The 27169-nt window shown below is 38.7% G+C and overlaps 1 protein-coding gene across 1 annotated transcript in view; it reads right to left on the bottom strand.

Annotated features, from left to right (window-relative positions):
- Positions 1 to 7815: 7815 nt before the first annotated feature.
- The window catches only part of TSHR (thyroid stimulating hormone receptor), a 44551-nt gene continuing 25197 nt past the window's right edge, over positions 7816 to 27169 (bottom strand). Inside the window, exons 6-10 of the mRNA XM_058026508.1 lie at positions 26721 to 26798; positions 25689 to 25757; positions 19028 to 19105; positions 10182 to 10370; positions 7816 to 9390 (exon numbers count right to left, since the gene is read on the bottom strand). Coding sequence (XP_057882491.1) covers positions 7986 to 9390; positions 10182 to 10370; positions 19028 to 19105; positions 25689 to 25757; positions 26721 to 26798 — 1819 coding nt within the window. The 3' untranslated portion in view covers positions 7816 to 7985. The remainder of the gene's footprint in view (positions 9391 to 10181; positions 10371 to 19027; positions 19106 to 25688; positions 25758 to 26720; positions 26799 to 27169) is intronic.

The raw sequence follows: 27169 nt of genomic DNA, 5'->3' as shown, positions 1-27169 counted from the left end.
ACACTTAAGGAAATCTTAAAAAAAAGCAATACTGCTTTTTATATAAAATTTGCCTTACTTGAAATGGAGTTGGAGTTGATTCTGGATAAATAACTACTTATTATTTAAAAATCCAGTGTTTTTCCAAAAGAGATCATTGGTGTTGTAATAAACAAACAGGTCAGAAAAATGGCCTGTTGTTTTGGACAAAAGATTTTCAAAAGTACCCTGATAAAAGAGGAGAAAAAGCAGAATGTTGACAAATTAGTAGCAAATTTAAGTTAAAACACCAAAAAAGCTAGATTTCATTCCTGTGAGAAAATACGAGAGTATTACAATTGAATGTTAATTGTGTTCTCTCGGCTGTGGCTGAGCAAAGTATTTCAGCAATTTTTTAATTTTTGCACAATCAAGTATATTTAAAAATGCATTATTTTTTTATCTGATTTTTATATGGCTTAGTTACTGTCATTGCAGAGATAGGAGAGGATAAGAATCTTGGGATATTAGCATAGCTTTCAGTATATCCCCATTTATTTTCAACTCTACGCTATTCTGTACAACTGGTCGTAAGCTGCATCAGCTTTTGAGTGTGTATTGTTTTTTTAATGCAGACTCCTGTTTGTAAATACTCTCTTAAAGACTTGCCCCTTGTTTTCAGAGCAGATTTCAGCACTGTACCACTAATGGGATTATGCCAAAATCTAATCCTTTCAGAGGTAAGGACATCTGTAATACTCTCAGATGAACTGCAGTTGAACCATGTTTGACCTTCAGTGTGGATATATAACATTTAGGAAATTTGGTTTAGGACAATGTTTTTCTTTAGAGTGAAGACTTTCCCAGTTATTTTTGTGCAAAGTGGCTATGTAATTACATTTTTTTTACACAGTGTAAAATGTGTATGCCCTTGTGTGACCTGAAAGAGGGTTATCTGAAATAGATAATATGGAGAGAGAATAAATGCAAATAGTGCTTTACATTACAAATGATTCTGAATTGCCTATTCACTTCCATAGGTCAAAACTGCACTCTGAAGATGGGTATTCATGAACTGCTATTTTAATATGCTTTTTAATGATAACTGTTTAAAAATACTTCCAGTTTTTGTTTTACTTTTTAATTCAGTTTGGTGAATAAAAATTTACTGAAATTGAAAGCATGGTGTTTCATTTGGATAAGTATATTTCAGTAGCAAATTCAAAACAAGGACTATCATTATATTGCAAAAATAATAAATAATCTCATAACAGCAAAAAATATTATGTATGGATGTGATTCTGTCAAGGTAGAAATGTTTTTCCTTTGCTAGAGGAACCATGAAGGAGAACAGTGTTGTGGAAAAATCACTCTAAATGTCTGGAACATAAGACAGTTGGAATCCCAGGAGAGTCTGGACGTTGCTTTACGAGTACTGGAGCTGCTGGATTTAATGTCAAGGTAAAGAACAGCCTTCCTTGCTTGTGATGGGGAAAACCATTTTGGCCACCAAAATAAGGAAGGCAGTCCTCTCTGCTAAGGCTGTTAGCTGCCTGATTTTTCCATTTCTCCTAGGAATCCTGCTGTGAGCCCCCTGCAGATTGAACTCCTCGTGTGTCCTGCTGTACCAGCATCTGAGTATTTCATACACACTTTTCCCCACAGAGGAACGACTGGCTGACTCTAGGTGGGCTGTCTGGTTCCACCAGGTAATATATTCTGGGAAACAAAGTGTTGTGGGAAGTAAAGCATTTCTAAAAAGGATTTATTGAAGAATTCATGTGCTGGGAATACTTCTTGTAGGTTTGTTTTGGCACAGATTGCCTTTTGTTTCAGAAAATTCAAATTGTTGTAGGATGGAAGCCCTTTCCTCCTGAGCTCACTTTGTTCATGCTTTTAATGAAGAAAAAGCCCTAATGCTGGGAATAATATTTCTGATGGCCTAGTTTTTGTGAGGTGAGTTTGTCTGTCTGATTTTAATTAGTTTCAGTCTTAAAACATTAAATCAGCATCTGGTGAAATTCCCTGTATGTTTAAAGAGTTGACAAAGGGCTTGGTAAGTGGGATGATGATACTGGTGTTAAAAATCAGGTAGCTAAAGGTGAAGTATATTCATATCACAGACATTTTTGCATGTATCATTCAAGTTGGTTTTGGGAGGGGGCAGAGAGAAAGTAATTTGATCTGGTAAATTTAAGAACCGTTCTACTGTTAATCTTTGTTCAGAGTATCTTTTAGCTTTCATTTTCTGTCCTAAATGTTTTTATGTCCTTAAGCTACTTTGTTATTTCTCTCAGAGGTTCCTGTGTTGCCAAGTAGCCTAAATCACTTCAGATAGCAGGTGGGAAACATAAAGTAATTCTTAAAATTCTGTGTGGGGTTTTGCAATAGCAGAGGAAGGACATGTACAGAGAAACTGGAATGAGGAAACAGTACAGAGGAAAAGATAAAACAATGCAGCCAGCCCTTAAAAAAAATCAAGGAGAGACTGCAAGCTTACTTTCATGTCAAAGGAGAAGTGTATGTACAAATTGAAAAACAACTTTTTTTTCCATTCTGGACTTTTCATGGGGAAAGTGTACGTGCCAATGTGTCAGACGCTTTCCTAACTGCTTCTTAATGAAAATACTGTTCTTGCTGCTTTATACTGACCATTGCAGGGTTTAGTCACAAATCTGTAGTTGGCTAAAAAATAATTAATTTGCTGTTTCCACAGCTCCCTCTAGGCAGCAGCAGTAATCCACATATAACTTAGGGAATTCTTACTACAGTCAGACTGAAACCAGCACAAACACAGCTTTAGTGCTGCTTGGTATTCCACTGCTATCCTGCATGTGTCAGCAGCAGGCCGTGGGGCAGACAGACATTCAGGTAACACCTCAGAGCCTGCAGTGAGAAGGTTTTTGTTAAAACTCATGTTACTGCTCCAGTTAATTTGTTGCAGCTTTGCCTTCATAAAACACGAGTACTGCAGTTTTTCTTCACTTTTCAAAGAAAAGCCACTGTCATTTCAGCTGAAGTTGTGAGACAACCAGCATGGGCTTGGCAGTCCAGTCAGTTATCAGTCTCAATGTTTGAAACAGAAGCTCTTCCACACAGACAGCAAAGTAGGTCTTATAAAAACTATCACAGTATATATGTGAGTAACAATCCAATAGTTTCAGACACTTTCTAATGACTGTTTAGTGAGCTCTTAGATACAGGTTGTTAATGAAGTTGATGTTGACAACATATTTCTTTCCTTAAGAGAGAAGAAAAACAAAAGGATACTCCTCATCACAGCTGCATATTGAATAACTGAGAACCAAAATTACTGGGTTCTTTCTCCTTGAACTCATTATCAAAGCTTCACGAGCTTCAGTGGAATTCAGCAGAACTCCACAGGTGTGTAGCAGTAAGGATATGACTTGAAATGGCCACAAGTGCAAGCCCTGGCATTGCATATAATTGGGACAGCACAGAGAAGTCCTCTCAAAAAGGTGGGGTAAGATTCAAGTTGATTATATTAATCCCATGGAAGTTAAACCCTTTGAAGGAGTAAGTTCAGGATGGCCCCAATGAGATCCAAGTCCAGTGCATGCAGTTCACTTTTCCATGTTTTGGAATAGTTACCCAATTTATTCAGGGTGGAAAGAGGCCAGGCATTACAAAACTACACAGGATTAGTATCATATCTGAGAACCTAGAAATTTGGGATAATGAGGTAATTCAAACCAATGTGTGTATATGAGGGCACAAGGGGGGCAGGTCTGGAATGGGAATAGGAAGTTAAGAGCTGATGGGTTCTGATTAATACTCTGTGTATTGACCTCATAGAGCATTTGTTTACTTTCACATCATGATTTCCAGTCAGATGGAAGAGACTAAATAGATGAAAAGTATTCCAGCTTTATGGAGAAGTGTTGAATTCCAGGTTGATGGTGTTGTCAGAATCTCCCAGTGTGCGTCACTGAGACCTCTTCACCATTTTCTGTTCCAGGGCATGATGAGGGCCCTTCAGCAGCTCCTGCCTTAGTCCACAAAGCCTACATGTAAGTGCAGTGTAATGTCATGTATTCAGAATCCCTACAAAGAAGGAGGAGGGTGCCTAAGGGAAAGGCATAATGCCCAACTAATTTTGTGCCTCACTGTCCAATTTTAACAGCAACCCAGAAACCATTTGATTACCAAGTGGTTTTAGAGTGCAGACGCCTGGCATCTGTTAGAAGAACAATACAGATTATGCTGCTATTACTCATCAGCCTTCCCAAACAGCCTGGGAGGGAGAGTTTGGTTCATATTAACACATAAGCATAGGACTTCTATTCAAACCAAGCTTCTCTTTTTAAGGAGATTTTTTAGTACAGATTTTTTTGTAAGGTGAGCATGAATACTTTATTTATCCCACAAGAAAGGAAGCAACAGGGCATTTGTGTTAATAGACCAAAATGCTATGCTAGTGATGTGAAATTTATCTTTGGCTGCTTGTGCTGTTTTCAGAATCCAAACACCAACAGCAAAGCAGGGTGTGCTTTCTTTTGACTATAGCTGACCTGTTGCAGATGACGTCATCTAGAACCAATACCTACTCTATAAAAAATTCACATCTCTCTCTGTTGGAGAGAGAGGAGACTACAAAAGGTCACCTAAAGCCATTGAATCGCTCAGAGAAAGTTCCAGGTGTTCATAACTAAGGCCCCATCTCCACTTTACGGCTTTTGTTTCTTTCAGGTTATCTTGGGTGTAATGAATGATGGTTGTGGAGCCCCTGAGCTGAGCAGTACTACTGCTGTTCCATTGCATCCCTACTGCACTGTCTGAGATGGCCATTTAGGACATCCCTCTCACAGCTACTGATGGAGCTAAAACCCCCCAAACCTGCATCAGACAGTGTGTCATGGGATAGGTCAGCCAAGGAGAACAATGAAGTTAAAAGCAAAAGAAATGGTATTAACTTCTTTTGTAGGAAGAAAATTTAAAATTTCCCAAAAAATACTTGTTGAGCCTCTTCCAATTTCAAACAAAACATTTTATTCCCATGCTTTGCATTATTTCTGAAGTATTCTAGAGAACATACATACTAAATGCCAGAAATAATACAACTTGCTGAGACAGATTTAAAATAGCAAGTACTACATAAAGGTGTGTACAAACCCAAAAATGGCTCAAGGAATTGATCAGAGCAGGAATGGAAGAGAATACCTATAGGATACAAATATTTACAAGAAAAAGTCTGGCAAATAAATTAATTTAAATTGTATTTGCCTGGACCTTTCCAAGAGCTTCTAAAATGTTTTTTACCAAGTTAAACACAAGAAGGACTATGCAACACAAACTGGAAATATCAAACTTCATTGATAAAGGCAGTATCTCAGAATTCTTTTAACAGGCATAATGTATATGCAATAATGAGAGACAGAAAAGTTCAATAATGTGTAAATCTATCTGTCATCCATTAGTCACAGCAAACAGCTGTATTAGTTTACAAACAACCTATACCCGTCCAACATACCACATCTTTCCGAAGTCCTACTAGTTTCTGTGAAAGAAATATTCATGTTACTTTTAAAAGCACTTTTAACATAATTTTTTATTTAGTCTTTCCTTTCTTTCTGAAAAAGAATGTGATTTAAGCTTGGGTTTTCTTTTTCACTGGTACACTATTGTCTGTGAAGTCTGTAGGATAAATGTCCATTAGAGCTTGACTGTCTTTGCTGCTGCTGAGGTACTAAATAAAGGCACTCACTCACTGTTTCTCCCTTTAAGGGTTGTTCCAGTATCAGGAGGGTGGCAGAACCTGGTACGGAGGCTGTTGCATCTGGAAACTCCCATGTTTATATGGGATTCTCGGACATGGCCTGAGCATTACAAATGCAGCTGTTTCAAGAGTAAGGAATTTTGCTGATCTGCACACTTAAGAAGCTTTAGAAGTGTTTCTGTTGTAACACTGGGGAACTCCAGATTACAGAAGAGCAGGTAATAAATTATTATTTGTATGGATTTCAGCAGTTTTGCTTTCAGAGTTTGCTGAGAATCAGCATAAAATGGAAATATGCCTCTCCCCCAAATAAACAGCTAAATTAGTCTATAATATAATACTGTAGATTTTTTAATGGCATTAACAGTGAATGATTATTTATTTTCTGTAAGACCATCTCATGGAATTGATTAATCTAGGCCCTTGCTTCTGCTCATTGAAGCAGGCTTCATTTATAATCAGAAATACAGAATCAAACTGAGTTTTAAATACTTGGAAATATAGAATCAAATAGTGATTGCAAATGCCATGTACATACTCTGTTTCCAGCTGCAGTAGCCAGCAGTTCAGACTGCTTTACCATTATGTTTTTTGGATACTAGTAGCCCATATTATATAATACCTGACTATTGTCTGATCAATTTAATTTAGTTCCTCAAAGACTATAATTCCATGAAAACCAGCATAGATATTACAAAATTAATTTAAAAATACCTACCTGCAGGCAAATATTCACACAGTATTTTCCATTCTTATGCCAAGGCTTTCAAATAGCTGAGTGAAGTGATCCATGGTAACCTTGGTAGCAGTTCTGCAGAGCCAGTCTGTGGAGCTGGCTGGGACCAGGTGTGATCCTGCCAGCAAAGCCAGGCACTCAGGCCACTCTGGTGTTAACAATGCAGCTGGTGCAGAGCAGCTCCTGCCCTGAGTCCTGGTGTCTGCAGGAGGTGGAGGGCCAGGCCTCTGTTTATTTGTTTGTGGTGTAAGAATGAGCCAAGTGCAGCCAAGCTTACCCTTGGTCTGGCCCCATCTAGCAGCAGGTAGGGCAGAAGGATGCTTTAATGCTGTAGACTGGGGGTTGTTCCTTGGGTCTGAGCATGGATTTCCTTAACACGCTGTGGAGATGTCCCAGCTACAGCAGGCTGTGGTCAGCCAGAGGATAACTATGGGATTCTCACAGTTTACAGATCTCACTACAAGATAGATGTTCTCAAAACATGCTGAGGAGCTAGAAGTCAGCCTTCAATGCAGTAAACTGTATGGCAGGAAGGAACCTAAAGGTGTGATCCACTCCCTTGGTCTAAGTTGAGGTTTGAAGTGGCTCAACATAGAAAAGGCTCAAAGGAAAGTTCTGCCCTGTAAGAGAGAGGTAAGTAGGGACAGCAGAAGTGGTAAGAAAGCAGGGTATTCAGGCCAATAAACATGCTCAGATAAAACAGCACTGAAATATGGTAACAACTGGATCAGTCATCCGAAAAAACCTAAACAACCATCATTAACTTGACTGGGTAGCCTGGTCTTCAAAACAAATTCAAATAAACCAGCTCCTAAATAGATTTATCGAAAAGTGAGAGATTGATAGTAATGAACACAAATGCCCTAATTTTTCTTACCTGTCACCTTATGAGCAGCTGCAAAATCAGCCATAATTTGCCTTTTACCACTATAAAGGTAGTATGAAGAAGAAGCTTGTTTTCCCACCACACCAAACTAAACAGCAAACAAAAGACTAGATTTATTTCAGGTCAGGATGACAGAATGAGAAGAAACCTCTTCCATTTTAGGCCTGGTGGAAGTTTTAGAAATTTGCTGTTAGAAAAAAAACCCAACCTTTTGACATACAGGTGTTTAAGAGCTTCAACCTTTAATTTTTTTTTAAATATGATTTTAATTATCCAACTTCATCCAATTTTTTTCAGTCATATAAGTTATGTAAGTTACCCCCAAGTCTTACTGTTGGGCTTCTTTCTTTTTTTTTTAAGATGGGGGTATATTGGGGGTATATTTTATATATATATATATATATATATATATATATTTTTTTTTTTTCCTATTTGGGTAGAGCATTCACATCTACTTCTAGAATTATCATCAGGACCGTGTGCTTTGCCCTGCACTGATAAGAGTTTCAAATAAGTGGTTTGTCTGAAAGAAGACCACTCCAGAGGTACTTTCAGCTATAGCAAAGCATAACCTAGGGGAAAAGGATATGGAGAATATTATCTTTTCGCTTGATTCACATATGCACAATCACTTCTTGCCCAGGTTTTGGCTGTGATACTTTGAGATGTTAGAGCTCAGTTTGCTTGCATTCTTCTATGAGAATTTGGTTCTGCATCATCACAGCGGGAAGGTAATCATTTACTGGGTCTTGAATGCTTGTAAGAGCCTGACCTATCCCTCGGCTGATTCTCTGCCCATAAGACCCACTGCTGTTTTTGGCGGAGACTGTCTGACCTCTGTAGACTTGAGCCTGATGCTCACATATGCCAAACTTGCTTAGCAGGATGAACACATCTCTGCGGAAAGCTTTGGTGAAAATAGCGTAAAGGAAGGGGTTGGCACAAGAATTGAGCGGGTAGAAAAGTACCAGCAAAATCTTGGAATTGGAGACAGTTATCAGTGGTTTGTTCATAATGGCAGATAAAGCATGGAAAGAGATGGGAGCCATGCACAGAAAGTCTGTGAAAATCAACACAGCCATCCTCTTGGCAATTTTGGTGTCTTTGTCCCCTGACTTGTACTGGGGGTTTCGCACAGTTACGTAGATTTTTATGTAGCAGGCACAAATGATGACGAAAGCAATAATGTTACATATTAAAACAAACACAATGTAGGCTTCAGCCACTGGCGTTTCCGTGTCCATGGGCAAGCAGATGCTGACTTTGCTGTAGCTGCTGACTCCGAGCAGTGGCAGGAGGGCGAGCAGGATGCAGGAGAGCCACCCTGCCAGCATGACGAGCACGGCGTGCCGCAGGCGGATCTTGCGGTCGGGCCGCATGGCGAAGGTGATGGCGTACCAGCGCTCCAGGGTGATGACGGTCAGGGTGTACACAGACAGCTCGCTGGCAAACACCGTGAAGAACCCGGCTGTGTTGCAGCCAGGCCCCGTCTGCCACTCTATGGCGTGGTTGTAGTACTCTGACCTGGTGTAGAGATCCACTGAAGCGATCAGGAGGAGGTACAGCCCCATGCAAAAGTCAGCAAAGGCCAAGTTACACATCAAAAAGCGAGGTACAGTCAGTTTATAATGACTGGTGAGAAGGATGAAAAGAACAAAAATGTTGCCTAGGATGGCAAGCAGGTTCACAAACCACACCACAATCCTCAGAAACTGATATCCCATTATATCCTCACAGGGATTAAACTCATCAGGCTCTGGCGTGCATATTACGTCTTCATTGCCTCCACAGACAGGATAGTCATAATGACTGTCAAAGGTCTGCACATCTTCCATTTGAGGGTTCTTGAGCTCTTTGCCAAAGCCAAGATTTCCGTCTCCATGCTCCTCCAAAAAAATGTAATAATGGGGATTTTCATGAAAACTTGTGAACTTGGTGTTTGTGTCATACACAGCGTTGGTGTGGTCTGTGTATTCTTCTGCATAATCTTTGTAAAATGGGTCTCTGAGAGTCTTGACTGATCTCTTCTCAAAGCTGTGGCTGCTCTGGTTACACATCAGGTACTCCAGGATCCTGAAAGAGTAGAGGGGAAAATCACTGCTGGCATTTACAGTCTGACTGGTGTACAGATTGTGAACAAAGGGAATGCTTCAAAAGCAAATATCCTGGATGAAAATGTAGCTATAAAAATGTGATTGAATATATTTTTGTTAACTGACCATAAAACACTATAGCTTTTCTGGGCTATTTTTATTTAACTGTACTTTTAATTTTATCCCCAGCACTAATTTTACTTGTTTGACGTCCATAATCCATCTTCTTTTTTGAGATCTACATTCTTAGTAGGTAAGAAGACATTTATTTACTCTTTATAACTTCATGTATAATACATACAATATTACTTTCTTTTCCACTGTTGCTTCTCCCAGAAATTCCATCAGTCTAATTTCTGTTCACTATCTTCTTTACAGCTAACTAGCAGTGCTGGAATTTGGAATTCTGTACCTCATGATGTGTTGCAGCAGTATTTGCAGTCAAAAAATTTTCAGTAGTTAACAGCTTTCCAGTTAAAAAACATGAGACTTGAGACTATAACCTATCCAACACTTTTTTCCCAGGCCTTGCTGTAGAACATTACCCTTTTCTTTTTTGTTTCACCTTAATTCTGGGCTCAACCAGAGGAGGAACTGCTACAAAAGGACTTACAAAAAAAATTGTTCTGCCACTTCATAATTGTAACCTGTTTCAAAGAACATTGTCTATACCTAGAAAAAATTGTTACAAAAGTGCCAGTAGATGTATTTTTATAAACATTGTTTTTACTGATATATTTTAAAAAATAAATGCCAGTTAGTGAAACTCACCCACTTTTTTTTTTCCAGCTCTTGAAAGCACAGCAGTGACTTGGGTATGATAGGTCAGCTCGCATTAGCTGAAGAAATACCTTTACAGCTGGTAATTTCTTTAAAGTCCACGTATTTTTGGCCATTAGTTCTTTCAGGCTTTCCAATCCTTTGGCAGGAAGGTTGGCAACAGCTGTTCTGGAGACGTCCCTAAGAAAGAAAAAGATTACTAGATCAGGTTTTGTTTTCATATTGTTACTGTTCTTCAGGAGTTTCACAGAATTCTACAGTAAAAATCAAATCCTAAGGAGGTGGGGGGTTTATATTGCCTTGCTAAGTGGTGATACCATTCAAATTCAAGAAGGCTGTTCACTTCTCTATGATTTTCACTGTCTTTTAAAGCTCTTGTCTTTAAGATACGTTCTGTGTCTTTTAGCACAGAATATGTATTATAAAGAAATATCATGACTTTTAAAATTACACCTTTAAAGCCAACCAGATACAAATACATATGCAACCACACAGTTTTAAAAATTCTTAAAAGAAATCACATCTTCCATTGGAAGAATTATATTCTCTTAGACTTCATTAGATTGATTTTAACCTATTGGCACACTTTAATAGAAAGCATTGCAATTCCTACAAGAATATTCTCTATATACCGAAATTCAAATCTTCTATTGTAGTCCATCCTGAATCTCTCAGAAAACTGAGTATTACGTTTGTTGCTTTCTACTTGTCTGCTGAGGTGGACTATGAGAGGGATGATGCACAGTTGATGGGGAGGTGGCTTTCCTTTCTGACTGCCAGGTGAGTTTCACTTCATCCTGCTAGTGTTTCCTACTCAGTTTTTGCTTTGTCCCAAAACCTCTTCTAGTGACACTTGAAGTTAAGATGGTTTTAGAATTACAGTCTGTGAAGAAGTAAATCTGTAAAAAGAGTTCTAGGGTGGGAGCATCGTTTGAGCATTGTTTTGTCACGAACACTCTCATAATAAATAAATCCAGTTTTTCTACACTTTCTTATCCCTCTAGAAGTCTTGGTCACTGTCTGGTTTCTTGAACCCAAAAGGAAATTGGAACCAATTTTATGCTTTAAACAACTTTTAAATGTCTACAACATTTGGGTTTGCTCTGTTGTTTCTTTTTTCCTTTTGGTTTGTATTTGTTTTTAAATAGAGTTAGAAAATGCTGCTCCTTTTAGTAGGAGGACTTTTTCATTTCTAAAAACTCCCTAACTATCATATGTTCTTTAATATGTCACAACTAATTAATTTCAACGACATGAAATTCTTTTTTGTTCTTCTGGAGTCCTTTTTCATAGGTATTTCTACCGACGGCCTGAAATGGCTCTTAGAAAAGTCTGAATATTGTCTGCTATTATTTTACATTCTAAAGGATCACAGAGTAGTTGAGTTTCCAAATCATCCAATTTGACCTCCTGGATCAAACCAGGGTCACCTGGAGCAGGTTGCTCTGAGCTGTCCCCCACTGACTTCTCAGCATCTCCAGGTCAGGAGACTCCACAGCCTCCTTAGCATTGTGTTATGGCATTTGAGCACTCTCACAACAAAGAAAATTTTTCAGATGTATGATGAGGTCCCCTCTCAGTCATTTCTTCTCAAGGCTGAACAGGCCCAGCTCCTTGAGCCTTTCCTCATGAGAGAGATGCTCCAGAGCCTTAATCATCTTTGTTGCTCTCCACTGGACCTGTGTCAGCAGCTCCAGGTCTCTTGGCCTGAGGAGCCAGAGCTGGACACAGCACTCCAGCTGTGGCCTCACCAGGGCTGAGCAGAGGGGCAGGATCACCTGCCCTGACCTGCTGACAATGCTTTTCCTTCTTCTGCAGCAAAACATCTTGGTAAATTAGATCTTGGGGTAGATCTTACCAAGACAAGGCTGGCTTTTCAGCGACCCTCATGGGTCTCCCTCAAGTTCTTATGGCTGTGGCAGCTATCTGCAGGTAGGTTAAACACTCTGTGATGGGAGAGGCTAAGACTCTTTGAAAGGGAAATTACAACTCACAAACTTTTGAGTGTTTTTTGAAGATGTGCTGGCACAAGCTTATAGAGAAAGATGATCTTGTTTGTGCAGTGAGTTGGGAATTCTGACAAGCCTTGACAAAATCAGATATCAAGGGCTGTTGAGGTAACTAATCTGTTATGTGACAAGGGGAATGTCTCTCCTGGATTAAATGAAAAATAAAGAGAGTGGGGTAAAAGCCAAAAGCTTGAGAACAGATGACAAGACTTCATCGAGAGGAAGAATGGAGGGTTAATTGTTATCTGAGTATACAGGTCACTGCAGCAGGGCCCACAGAGGTGAGGCTGGCTCTGGTACTACTGAAATACTCATAAACAGTCTGGGAAGGAAGTGAGAGGAGCTGCAACAAAGCTTGTTTCTGGTACAAAGTAATACGAGGTAGTGAAAGCTAAACCTGATTGTCTAAAGAAGCAGAAGGCTTCTGCAATAGTACGTGACTGAGCAGAGAAATAATATGCTTCAAAATTAATGAATGTAAAGTACATTTAGGAAAAAAGGCAATTTCAACCTTACATGGATGACAGTGGGGTTTAATTTAGCTAGCACTCTGGAAAATTCTTGGAGTCCTCTGCAAATGTCAGATGAGTGTTTTTAGTAATGTTGAAGGAAAATGGAATGCTGAGAATTCTTGGGAAAGAAATAGAAGATGGATCAAGAAAACTTCACTTTGTAAATCTAGTCTGACTGTAACTTAAATATTACCTGCAGTTCTAAAAATAGTATATGCAGTTGTAATAAGAGCATAGAAAGCTGCAACTAGGATGATAAAAGTTTCAAGTTGTTTATATATGAAGTAATAAGGTGCAGATGAGGACTTCTCTTGGGAACAGCTATGTCTGGAAGCAGCAGTAGTAGACTATAGTGCTATGCAGATTGTGAAGGTGATTGGTAATGATTATTCACTCTTGTGAGATGAGTTTTGGAACTCAGTGGAGTTCTAAAGAATGGAGTTCCAAACACACTTAAGAATGTGAGGCAAGAGACTTAAAAATAAGAGAAGGCATAATTTTTTACACAGCTGCATAATTGTGAAAATCAGTGCTGTGGTTCATCACGTAGGCCAAAAAGCTAAGTAACAAGAACAATGTACCTTTTTGGTTTGGTTTTATTCACATTCCCATCAGAAACATTCCCATCAGAAATGGGAACATTCCCATGAGAATTGTCTGGGTCACCAAGAACACCCTGGGGGACAAGGGCTCATGGTTTGGAAACAGCTGCTGAGAGGAGTTTCTCTGCATGCACAGGGAATGGAGCTGCAGCTCCTGGAGGGCTGTGAACAGAAGGGAGTAGCAGGGCTCCAGTTGTGGAAGCAATTTCCCAGGGAGCAGAGGTGAACATGCAAAGTCTGTGGCAACTCAAGAGTGTTACCAAGTGATGTTATAAGTGTGAAAGAAACATTTATTCAGTGAAAAGAAGGGCTTGGAAGAATTAGTTGTAAAACTGTAATTGCTGTTCTATCTTACCAAATTCTGTGAATTCTTTTGTGTATGTGCCTATGGGTTTATATATAAGCAGACAGGTATTGTAGGTTTTGTTTTTAAACAATCTGTTGTATACTGAGGACCTTGGGGAAAAGTTACAGGAAGAGATGCCTTGAAGTTCTTGTTGGTTTAGGCTTAATTTTGGTGCAGGGCTAGCAACAGATACTTTGTCCCATCCATAGGCCATATTAAACACAATGGCTCAGAAGTTTGGAAGTTTCCAAAATCCCAGTTTGGGAAGTCCCTAAACTGCTGGTATGTGGTGTCTGCCAGCAAAAAGCCTTGTGACCTCTCTGTACCACTGCTATCACAAATCAAAGAGCTTCCTGTGAGTCTGGTGACAATCTGTCTCCCAATGGAAGATAATTCTTTAGTTATTCTACCTAGGCCCACACTTTGTTGTGTGTGTGTCAGCTGGCCAAGAGGAAAGTGTGGGATTCTCAGGGATTTTTTTACCTTACAAATCTAGTCTTGATGATGATCTAATCGGATTCGCAGTCTACTTCAAGCTGCATAGCAGCTGTCTTCAAACTAGATTGAAAATATTTATAAATAATTACTAATCCTCTGAGCCATGTGAATCCAAGTAGTTGGAGTTGTCCAGACTATAGTATCTGTGCCTACATTCATAGAGAAGACACATTGTCCTGAATGATCTTTGTGTGCCAGTGTATAAAATCATTAAGGTTGGAAAAGACCTTTAAGATCATTAGTCCAACCATCAATCTAGCACTGTTCCAATGCTTTACAAGCCCTTCTGTAAAAAATCTTTCTCTAATATCCAATCTAAACCTCCCCCAGCACAACTTGAGGTGATTTCCTCTTGTCCTGGCTTCTTACCAAGCCCTGATCAGCCGGGTATGATCAGTCCCAGTCAGTCAAGGATGATCAGTTCTGATTTTGGTCTGCTGAGAAAAATGGGAACTGACTGCAGTTATGTCTGTCTCATTAACATCCAATCATATTGATAACTAAGATGATGTTTAAACACAACAGTGCTTACATTGCATGTAGGAGTGTCTTGCTGGCACTGCCTAGCTACAGCTTACACCCTTAAAGAAACACAAGAGAATGGGCAAGAGGTTTGATGGACTTGTCAAGAGGATCTGTCTCAAACTGAAGTGACCATAAAACAAGCTAGGCAGGAAACTGATAAAATGATTGATAGCAAGTCACAAGGACTGGATGGTTTTCACCAGAATAGTTCTGAAGCTGGAGGAGGAAGTAGTTGAATTGGTAAAAGTGTTGTGGAACTTTCAGCTTTGCTCTTCTGCAGAAAGGCAGCAAAGAAGCCACACTGAATATGATATACCCGGGCAAACTCAGCATGTAAGGGGCTTTTGTAAAAATAAGTCCTGCCTTGCAAACTTCTCTGAGCATTATACTTACGATCTGCTCAAAGTCTCCTGGAACTTCTACAAGGCCTTTGACAAATGCCCACAAGGTTGAGACAGAAACCTGGCAGACACACTCTTGTGGGAGGTGTCAAATGCTCAGGATTATGGAACAGGTGAGCAACATTCTCAGCTTGCCTAAAGCCAGACCAGACCTGAGCTTTTAAGTAGCCACGGTCTGCAGCCCAGTCAGGTACTGCAAGTGCTTGTTTAGAGTTCTACACTGTGAGGTGGAGCAGCAACCAAAGTGCTCTCAACCAGTCTCAACACTTTGGCTTGGCAGTGGTTTTGTTTCGTCCTCTCATATTTTCTTGTATTTCTAGGCTGTTGCTTATCTCAGCTGAAATTTACACATTATATTGGATGTTAAGGACACATTGAAGAGGTTCAGATAAATGTGGGAATAAAACAAAGCTTATGAATTCACAGATGTTGTTTTCTGAATCAACTGTATATTATAGAAGTGTTAAACAGATACTCAGTTGCTCAGATTTTTTTTTTCTTTTTTCCTGGGTTATTATATTTCAGTCTAATTCTTTGTTGGTTTTATGAAGTCACTATTTCAGAACTAGATCTAAGTGATATTAGCTTTTGTCAATAATCCTTTTCATTGCTGGAAGCTTGCCATTGTAGTTTGAAATCCAGTAATAGCAATAATTTAAAAGACGGGTAGTTAAGAAAATGAGATTGAATGCATCATAGTACAATTGAGACTTTTTACCTAATAATATACAAAGTTCTGACAACTGGAATAGGTAAAGCATAAAATATATAATAGATGGGCTTAAACTACACATACTATTTTAACTCTAGTGAAAGATTTTTTAAATCTAAAAATAGGCATTTTTTGATTAGCAAAATACAGAGTGGTCCTCTTGCTCAAAGACTTGCTTATGTCCCATAGGAGGAACCATTCCTAGATTGGGAAATGATGCTTTAAAGCGCAATTCTTCATTCTACAGATAATTAACTGCTCACATGTACCTTGGGTGACTGTAATATTTTGAATTTGGACTCTGTTCAAAAGCTAATTGAATAATGAGCCTGATTGTATTTTTGTTGTACTCTGTTGAACTTTTGCTCTCGGCAGCAGCTCTTGTTGCATTTAGTAAATCAGGTCCACCGAGTTGCTGAATGCTTGCCAAGGTTTCATTTTGAGGTGAAGAGCAATGTACTGTCATCATTGTCTTAAAATAGTCTTCTAAAGGGAGCAATCAGTGTATGCATCCACATACATCTGAGTATACATCAGTGACAAAGGAACCAGAATTATTGACATCTGTTTTCCCCTATTCAGTGAACACAATTCCTGCTTCCTCTGCTCTTGTAAACTGCAAATTTGAAAAAAAAAATTACCTAGCTTTTCAATACTTGAGTATGTTTAATTAGGTGGTCTGAGAGCATGGCCAAACTCACACAACATACATATAGTCAGGCACAATTCTTTGTAGTTAAATCTTTCTCATTAAAATTTCTTTAAAGCCAAAATGGAACATTACCCCTTTAGGGTGGATCCATGGTCTGTATTTCAGCCTTTAAGTTGCTGTTGCTGCTGAAATCCTGATCAGAAAAAAAGCATGATCTCTGAGGCACACATTCCAACTACCATAAATTCCTATCTCACCTGAAGAGTGCATATAGGGAACTCCAGACAATAACTTCTGCCAGCTTGATAGGGAGGCAAGACAGAATTTCTCTTTAGAGTGCCATAAATGTTCCCTTTTTAATTTTTTTTTTTTTTTTTGGTGAATATTGCTGCCACTAGAAGCAATGTCATTCATTGTCCCAGAAAAAAACAATATTCTCACAATAATTTTCCTAGAGTTAATTTTCAAGATGAAACAGCTTGGAAGTAAAGCAGCAGGGTGCCTGAACAAAAAATTATTTAACAAACGATTCCTTAGAACAAGCTAAATTGTTTTCACTGCCCAAGGGAATATGAAAGGGCTGTATTGGTCAGACTTTTCAGACTGTTACCCTAGTTAACAAATCTGTGGTTTCTCTGTAAGTAACTCATTGGTCATGATGGCATAGTGGGGGTGTGTACTAAGGCACCAATTGCAAGGAAATTTTTGTTGCCTGTGGGAGATGTTAATGGCCATTGACATGACACAACCACAAATACTAGGTTTTCACTCAGTTTTCATCTTTTGACTTCAGCCCTCATAAGGTAATGCATATGTGGGAGTGTCAGAAACTTTTGTTCCTGTTAAAGTAATTCTAGTTCCTGAAAATCAGCTAAGAGATATGTCCAGGTGGAAGGATTTCACTTTAAATTGTTGCTCATTTTATGGCAAACCTTTTCCACATCACACATGCAGAATAATTCCTGGTTATCCGTGGGTAACACAAGCCCCTAAGCTGCTATTAAAATTACAATAAAATATAATTAAAAGCTAATAATATGAATTATTAATTCTGTACTGGTTTTGGTTGGCATAGAGTTAAGTTTCTTTGCAGTAGCTAGTATGGGGCTATGTTTTTGATTTGGAAGTGAAAATAGTGTTGATAATACAGGGGTGTTTTAGCTCTCCCTGGGCAGTTCTTACACACTTTTGTTTTTCCCACTATCTGACCAGTGAGGAGGTTAAGGGTTTGGGAGAGGATAAGCACAAGCATTTGGGAGAGGATAGCCAGGACTGGTGACCCCAGCTGACCAAGAGATATTCTAGACCTTACCAAATCATGCTCAGCACTACAGACTGGGTGGACATTTGCCAAGACTGCCATTGCCAGGGGACTGGCTGGGAATCAGTGGGCTGGTGGTAAGCAATTGTTTTTGTTACATCACTTGTTGTTCTTGGGTTTGGTTTGTTTTCTTGACCCTCTGATTTTTTTTTTTTCAACATCCCTTTTTAAATTATTAAAACATTATCTCAACCCATGATTTTTCTCATTTTTACCCTTCCAATTGTTTCCCTCATCCCATTGGGTGCAGGGGCAAATACATGGCTGTGTGGAGCTGAGGTGCAGCCCAGTGTTAAACTGTGACACCATCCTAGGAGCTCTATCTTAGACTTACATAACAAGGTATCAGGTTGTGAATTACTCTGGCTTTTTCAATCCAAAACACAGCATGTTACTGTGCTGACATGCCATTTCTGGCCTTCTGCCTTTGAGAAGCAATACCTCTCTCTGTAATGACACTATAGTAAGTACCACATCTCTCTTTAGTTGTAAGTACTGCTAGGACTCTTATTAGCTATGAAGGTGTATCATTCTAAGAGGAGATGGATAGCTGGCTGTTGAGACTGCAAGTATAAAACATGTCCTGAGATCAAGGATCAGTGGTAGCTGTGATAACACAATAGTTATGGAGGACTAGAAAAAATTCAAGTCATTTGAGATATCTAACTTGAAAACAGGGTAAAAAGGAAGTTCTTTCATTTTTAGGAGTTTTTTTTTTTTTAGATAGGCACATCCTGGGAAAGCATCTCTAGCCCCTAAACCAAGAGGTTTTGTGTAACTGTTACATCTCCAAGCTAGCCTTTGCTCAGGAAGCTTAACTGGCTCTTACAGCATACAATTAACCACCCACAACCTTTTGCAGCATATTATTACTTGTTCACCTGTCTAGCATAACAACAACAACAACACTGATGCTTTAAATATCCACAATAATCAAGAGTCAAAAATCTGTGCTTCTGCAGGCTCTCACCTGTAAAGAGTCCTTCTTTTGTATTACAATTGTACAACCACAAGACAAGATGTAATATAGATGTAATATAGAATCTTGCATAAGAGTATTTGGTAGGAACAGTATATGGAATGTAGGATGCAAGCATTTCATAAATCAGTTCCCTAAAGCACAGGCTTTGTTGCTGGTATTATTTTTGTAAACATGACATTCCTGTCCCTGCTGCTCTGATGCTAATGGTTGTGAAGAAATTGTAAGCTAAAACAGTATTATTTTTAAAGCTTTCTCTAGTTCATTTTCACCTACTTACAGTAGAGTTGGTCCACTGTACACTCCCAGAAATGCATCATCATTGATAACTTTGAGGTATTTGTTCTTGTGCAGATAGCTGCAGAAACAAACAAAATACAGTGATTTGGAAGTAGTTATCCATAGGTTACTGAAGATCTTGAGTTTACTTGCCTGTACAGATGTACAAAGGCAAAATGTATAAAGGCCATCCTTTCCCAACCACATACTGAAATATAATCAGTTACTTCATTTTCTGAGTACCCAAGAAACAAAATACAGGTTTTCCATTTTGAAAAGCAATTAAATTCCTCAACAAATACTTTATTTTTGCTGATTTATTTAGTATCTTTGTTCCAGGTTTTTTCCTCTCACTGTCATACACATAAGGGCACGTGCATATACACTATCTCCAAGTACATATGTGTGAGGATGAAGTCAAATAGTTTTGATTTTGTTCATCAGAATGGGGTATGGGGAATTACAGATGGAGCACATCATGAGCAAACAGGAAAACAATTTCCTCCATGTTGTGAGATCAATAAAATTTTTAAATGCTTTAAAATCTCCATAGTCAAGTAAAAGTTTCTATATACAAGCCAAAAGTTAAGACTGAAATTTTGTTATAAGAACGGTAAGGAAAGAACGGGATGTTTGGTACCCCATTATAAACATTCACAAGTTAGCTTGGGATGTAGCTAGTAAGATAAAAAGTGCAACAGGAAGGTGGTCACAACACATGTCAGAGGGTGTCTGTGAAGTTCACTGAGTCACAGAACATTCTGAGTTGGAAGGGACCCACAAGGATCATCAAAATCCAACTTCTGGCCCTGCAAAGAACAGCCCCAAGAGTCACACCATGCGCCTGTTGTCTAAACACTTCTGGAACTCCGTCAGGCTTGGTGCTGTGACTACTTCCCTGAGGAGCCTGTTCCAGTGCCCAGCCACCCTTGGATGAGGTACCTTTTTCTAATATCCAACCTAAACTCGTATGAAAAAACCTCAGGCCATTCCCCCCTGTCCTGTCACTGGGTACCACAGAGAAGAATTCAGTGTCTTTCTCTTCTCTTTCCCTCACGAGGAAGTTGTGACTGCAATGAGGTCTCCCCTTGGTCTCCTCCAGGCTGAACACACCAAGTGACCTCAGCTGCTCCTTGTACATCTCCTCAAGGTCCTTCACCATCCAGCCCTCCTTTGGACACTCTCTAATAGTTTAATATCTTTTCTTATGTTGTGACCAAAACTGCTCACAGTGAGGCTGCACCAGAGCAGAGCAGAGCAGGACAATCCCTTCCCTTGCCCAGCTGGCTAGCTGTAGTGTGGAAAAAATTAAGTTAATATTCTAATCCTGTCCTGGTTGAAGTCATTGGCAAATTTTTCATAACATTCACTGGATATAAGTTTATATTGATCACCATAGTAAGAAATGAGAAGTAAATGCACTTCATCTGGGTTACACAACAGAAAGTCTTAGGGAGCCAAATAATGCTTCTGGCATGCTATTCGTTGGACATTACTCATGCCATAAACCTTGTTTCTTACAGAGGGAAATAGTTTACATCACCTTCTTAGCTGTTGCTGTTTTAAATAAGCTTTCATTCTTTATTAATATATGGCATTCTAGCATCACCCGGTGTTTGTGTTTTCTGAGAACTGATTTTCATATTCTCTAAATGGCACATTATTGTTCTGATCATTTCCATTAGTGTGCAAATTTCCTTGTGATTTTGTCTGCAAAACTAATACAAAAATTAATACCAGAGCAACAGTTAAGATTTAATCCAAGATTTCAACATCTAAGTTGTAGTGTTGAAGGACACAAAAACCTGCTTAACCTAATAAAACCTGTCTGCTTTAGTAACTAGACACTATTATACAACCACTTAATTACTTGTCCAATTTTGAAATATTTTCCCCTGATGTTTGAGTACCATAGTGACTAATAAACCTGAAATATAATAGCTGATATGTCTGATAAAAATCTTCAAAGATACAAATAGAAACAGCTAGAGACTTTGGGAAGTACAGAGCCATGTGTTACTAAGGAGGGGCTGCAGTGTTAGCTGCCAGTTTTCACATCAATGAGTCAAGCCCATCAGAATGTACAATTTCCTGATGCTAATTGGTTTCAGTTGCTTAGGCCCTTTTATTTTGATAGGTACTGCTTTTAGATGGAAAGAATAAGACCTTGGTAAATAATAATTTGACAAAAAAAAGCTCATGTAGAGTCAGTTCCTTCTGAAAGTGCCATTAATCCTGCTGTTACTGATAGTTAAATGATACTGAATGTCATTTAAATTCCCTGCAGAAGAGAAAACTACAACAGTGGTATCAACATGTCTAAACAAATCTTAGAAGTTTTACAAATCACATAGTTATGTGTAATATCTAGCCTCAGTGGGGACACTAGAATAATTGTAATTTTGGAGAGTTGGTAGATGGCAATCAGATAGACATGAATACCTCAGTGCAAACTACAGGAAATCTGTAGCAGTAGTGCAGAATCTGGAGTAAGAGATTCTGATGTTTTTGTAGTGCTCTAAGTAAATGAAGGCCCTTTTTCATGTTTTTCAATCCAGTCAGAGCAGTAAAGCACCTATACTTGTGTCCAACAGTCTCTATGGGGGTCAGGGGTACGTAGGAAGAATATTGCTTTAAGCCTCGACCACACCAGAAAACTCCATGGCTGCAGGATGCTGAGCAGGACCTTCTGAGGGCACAAAACACCAAGAGGACATTTCAAGTGCTATGTAAAATATATACATCCAGCTGGGTTATAAAATGAAGGTTAAAGAAAGGGAGAACAGGTAAAAAAGATGCAAGTGAGCAGTACTAAGGAGTCATCATATGATTTTTCCACACAATTGTTTATCTTAACTCTGAGCTGTGCCAAGCATTATAAGTGAACCCTGAAAGTGTATATTAAAGTAAATATATTCTTTTGGGGTTTATTTTTGTGATTAGATTCTGAGATTGCACACTTTCCACTTCAGTAATTTAGATAGTTCTGTAAAAGCTCATCACAAATATATTTTGCCATTCACTGAAAATATCTTTTAAAAACTCTTCTTTCCTCACCAATTAACTTACAGAAATAAACATTGGTGCAGCAGCACTACTTTGCAGGAGTGATGCAGTTTGGGACTTAATGATGGGTTAAGATGAGAGATTTGAGTGTCAGATGAATGCTTTCAGTAAAAGTATCCCTCAGCCCTTCATTCCTGGTTCCTGCCTTCCCTGCCCTTATGAAACCTACACAGAGTACTGTGGATCCTTGCTGGATGACAAGATCACCTAGGTAGTGCTATTATTCAGTATGATAATGGAAACCCTTTATCCATGATTTTTCACCTATACCTCTATATTAATTTTTTGGCCCCCTTTAATTAATAGGCATTTTAATACAGCAAGAGTAGTAGAAAGGCATAATGCATAGTAGAAGATAGCCTCCAAGATTGCCAAAATGTCTTCTGATTTATTGATGGAACACTAAGTCTTTGAATAATTTGCAAAAGTTTATTATTGTTTTTGATTGTTTTGCTTTGTTACTTACTTTTGTCCTTGAGATACTCATTCAAAACACATTCAAATTTCCCTCACCCTTTTCCTATTAGTTTATTTTTGCTCCTATTTTTGTTAAATTCAAATGCTCTTGGATCAGACCCAGAGAAAAACAGGCACTTCGTTCACTATACAGTGGTAGATAAAGGAGTTCAAATTAGAAATGTCAGAATAGAGAAAATTAAATATTTGCCTCTTACATTAACTTAATGCTGCTGCTAGAAACAACAAATCTCCAAGCTTGCACTTAGCAAAATTATACTTTATCCTGTTGTAAGGTAACCAAACTACTTCAGAAAATTAGTTTAGAAATTTCAGTGTAGTTTATCAAACAGATAAAGTCTTTACCCATGTTCAGCTCCCTTGTTTGCCTTGTACATCTAGAGTAGTGCTCTGCTCCAAGTAGATGTCATATGATTTAATTAGGAGAAAAGTGTTTGTTGTAATAAACCATTTTTACTGCTGGTAGATAAACCCATGAACATAAGTCTAGTTTTGGTTATTCTGTTGGTTGTTTGTTGTTTTATTTTCTTTTAAAATTTGATTCACTAGTGCATCATAGTCAGTCTGTGGTAGGATTCACTTAGGGTTATAAATCACAGAAATTACCAGGTTGGAAGGGACCCATAAGCATGATGGGGTCCAACTCCCTAGTCCTTGCAGGATGATGAAAAACAAAATCATGACCATGACCATCATCCAGATGCAATTTGAACTCTGTCTTGGTGCTGTGACCACTCCCCTGGGGAGCCTGTTCCTGTGACTGACCACCCTCCTGCTGAAGGACCTTCACCTAATGTCAATTGAACTTCCCCTGATGCCGGTTCATTCTGCTCTCTTGTCTCCTATCACTGGTCACCAGAGAGAGATCAGCACCCCCCACTGCCCCCCTTGAGGAAGCTGTGGGCTGCCACCAGATCTCCCCCTCATGTTCCCCTTCTCCAGGCTGAATAAGCCAAGTTACCACAGCCACTCCTCCTAAGTCTTGCCCTCAAGGCCTTTCACCATCTTGGCTTCTCTCCTTTGGACACACTTAAAGAGTTTGATATCTTGCTCATATTGTGGCACCCAAATCTGCCCCCAGCCCTGGAGGTGAGGCTGCCCCAGTGCAGAGCAGAGCAGGACAATCCCCTCCCTTGCCTGGCTGCTGATGCTGTGCCTGATGCACCCAGGGCAGGGCTGGCCCTCCTGGCTGCCAGGGCACTGCTGGCTCAGGTTCAACTTGCCATCAACCAGGGCCCCTAGTTCTACTTCTGTGGGGCTGCTCTCCAGCCTCCCACTTTGTATGAATAACCAGGATTACTCCGTGCCAGATGGAGAATCCAGCAATTGTTCTTGTTAAATTCAATATAGATGGTGATGGCCCAGCTCTCAAGTTTGTCCAGATCTCTCTGTAAAGCCCTCTACTCTCCGCCTTTAAAAATACTAACGTATCTTTAAAGAACACTAAATAATTTTTTTTTTCTAAAAAGAAGCAAACAGCATAGGGGGATAGAACGTAAGTAAATAAAGGAAATATAGAATGTAATCTTAAAGAGTTGCAGCTGAGCCAATTATTAAGGATTAGGAGCAGGCCTGATGTTAACAGGCCACAGCTGTAGCCAATCAGAAGAGTGTTATAAAAGAGAGGATTGGTGGGAGCCTGGACTCAGTTGGCTACTGGGAGAAGAAGGATGAGTCAGTGCCCAGAGGAGCTGCCTACAAGAAACATCAAGGAGGTATGAAAGTATAGCAATGTGGAACCCTTGTAATGTGATGACAACAAACAGTATCTACAGAGGCTAGTATGTGCTGTCTGCTTCTCTCCTTCCCAGTTTAATAAAGCAGATGTTTAGGACTCCAGAGCTTCTCAAACTACATTTTATTTTGATTTTTTTAATAATAAGACTTCCAAAGAAGACAGAAGCAACAGTACCTGCATACTATGAGAGAAGCATCAAGAAAAATTGCTACAAAATAGTGCCCAACCTGTGTTTTGTCAAAATGTAAGAAGTGGAAGAGCCAACACAGTTAATATAATGGCCAAGGCTTGGAAAGTTTCTGAGTATTGCTGCATGCAGCTTAGAGGGATTCAGTCAAGACACTGGCTTTATTTTTGCCATATTTTACATCTTGCAATTTCTGTGGGCACTAGTACAAGCACTATGTCATCATGGAAAACTTCCTTTTTCATGTGGAACTTCAAAGTAACTGAACTAGTGTGAATAAAATCAGATCTATTCCAGATCTTTGGTTTAACTCAAACCTTTCAGACTTAGGAAGTCTAGCTAGCTGCTAAGATAAAATAGGCAGTTTGGAAAGATTAGGACCATGTGAAGGATGCTCTTATGGAATTCTTATAGAATTTAAGCCTAATTTAAAATAAAGCACTAAAAAGAATCATATCTATCCTCACATCTCTCTGGTTAATTTAAGAGCTCATGATGAAGAAACCTCTTTACTCATAAGAGTGACAGTTTTTGGTCAAACCTCTGTAGGACAAGAGTAAGCTCTGCCAAAGTGAATGGGGTCACTAGAATTGAGATTTATTCTCTCTTAATGATTGAAGCAGATGATTTTGGGTATGGTGTAAAAAGGCTGTTCACTCACTAAAGATTATTTTTTCAGGAAATACAGTAAGAAGTTGGGAAATAGGAAAAGGTTGATTCATGCTTTTGAGATGTACATCTCATTTCCAGTCTAAGTGGCTGGTTCCTCTGACTTGCTCCCAGCACCTTACACCACTCTCTTTCTTGCAGGTAAGAAACACCTGTGAAAGAACTGCTACCATTATCAGTGCTACACTTACGAACACAAACACTCTTGTAAAAAAAAGCATAATTATCTTCCAAATTGTCTTAGAAAAGGTACTGATCAAACAAAGTTTTACTGTACCTTCAAACCAGGACAAAACTCACAATGGAATTACTTGCCATGATTTTATTTCTGAGCTATAGATATACACACTAAATGAAAGCACACTGCAAAAGACATTAAGCAATGATACTGTTATTGCTGGCAGAAATTAACATCCTGTCTTTGCTCCTTTAAAGTAATTAAAATAAGACAGATATTTCAGAGCCTTAAATAAGCAGAGAAGTTTCGGTTTTTCTTCTGAAAGAAAAGAATTACCTGCTACTTACATAGCATCCAGATTTGTCCCATTAAAAGCATGGCCTTGAATACTGGTAAAACCATTATTGTAGAGTTTTCTGCAAGCAAAGAAGAAATTACATCAGTGTGTTCTGGGCTGCTTCAATACATGAATACCTAACATCCTATGCATCATTTTTCTTTGCAACAGCACATTCATGGATGGATGAAGTTTAATCTCTTGAAGAAGCAGCAGTTACTCTGCAAGGTCAAACAGATGCCCAGAAGTGCACCTGAATCAAGGTTGCCATGTGGCAGGTGTGCTATCCACCTCTATTTACAGCAATGATAGACTAAACCACTTTGCTATAATTTTCCCACTCTTAAACTAAAAGCAAGGAAACAAAATCCTGCTAGGATTGCTTAAGGAAGGCTACAGGAACTAACTAGCAAAAAAGGTCTGATTTTACTACCAGGCATGCTTTAAATTTTTAGAATTCATTCTTTTACTCCCTTAGAGCAAAAGGATTTTTTTTAGGATTTCTTTAGAATTCATCTGTTCGCATTTTAATGCTCTTCCTTCCAGTTCAGTTCATAACTCATTACAGTAATTTCACTCCCATCAGCTCTTTCTTTTGTCTCACATTGACTGACTTGCATTACTGAACTTTATTTAAGAATTTTCTTTCAAATATAACTCTTCTGATATTTGCCATCCATTAGTTTCCATGGTATGTACCACTGAGGTTGCAAATAAAGTTAGACACAGTTATAACCCTGATTAATCTTTACAGGGAGAGAACTTTGCACACTTTCTCCTTTGATTTTTTTTTTTCAAATATAAGCATTCACTGGCACTAGGGTCATAGAAAAACTACTGTAGTCAAGCCAGTTTAAAGAAAAGAGCAGGACTGATTCAAATAGCTGTCAAAGTACAGAATTTATGCAAACTAGAATATAGATACTGCCTGTGATGTTTCTCTGTTGCAAACTACTAGAGAGTAGGACAGGAATAGTTTTATTTTTAAACATTTTATTACCAGAAAGGTGATTGCCTTGTGACTTAAACTGGAAGAACTTACAGGGTTAGAGATTCATTACAAAGCCCATGGAAAGCATTTGCAGGCACTGAAGTCATATAAGGATTATCTGCAATTTCACTGAAAAAGGAGACAAAATACCACAATCAAACATCCGCCCAACAGAGCATCTGGAGAACAGCTTTGTTACTAATTATCTGCCTTGATAATAAATAGAAGCTTAAAACTTAATTATTTAAATTAATTAATTTAATGTATTTTAATATTAACATATTATAAAATAAATTACATTGCCATATTTATGATATTATAAATTTATTTATTTATTCAAATAAATAGGTTTAAAATAATAACCTGTTAAATTGTATCTAAGGCCAGAAGATACATGTAGGATGAAGAACTGAGCATATTCCAGCACCCAGGAATCTAGCTCATGAGGTGACTGTGTTTTGTAGTTCTGGTGAGGTGAGCCAGCCTGTGTGATGATGGTG

The sequence above is a fragment of the Melospiza georgiana genome, chromosome 6 (assembly GCF_028018845.1).
Source record: "Melospiza georgiana isolate bMelGeo1 chromosome 6, bMelGeo1.pri, whole genome shotgun sequence".
Taxonomy (NCBI): domain Eukaryota; kingdom Metazoa; phylum Chordata; class Aves; order Passeriformes; family Passerellidae; genus Melospiza; species Melospiza georgiana.
This window is presented reverse-complemented; position numbering and strand designations above follow the sequence as displayed.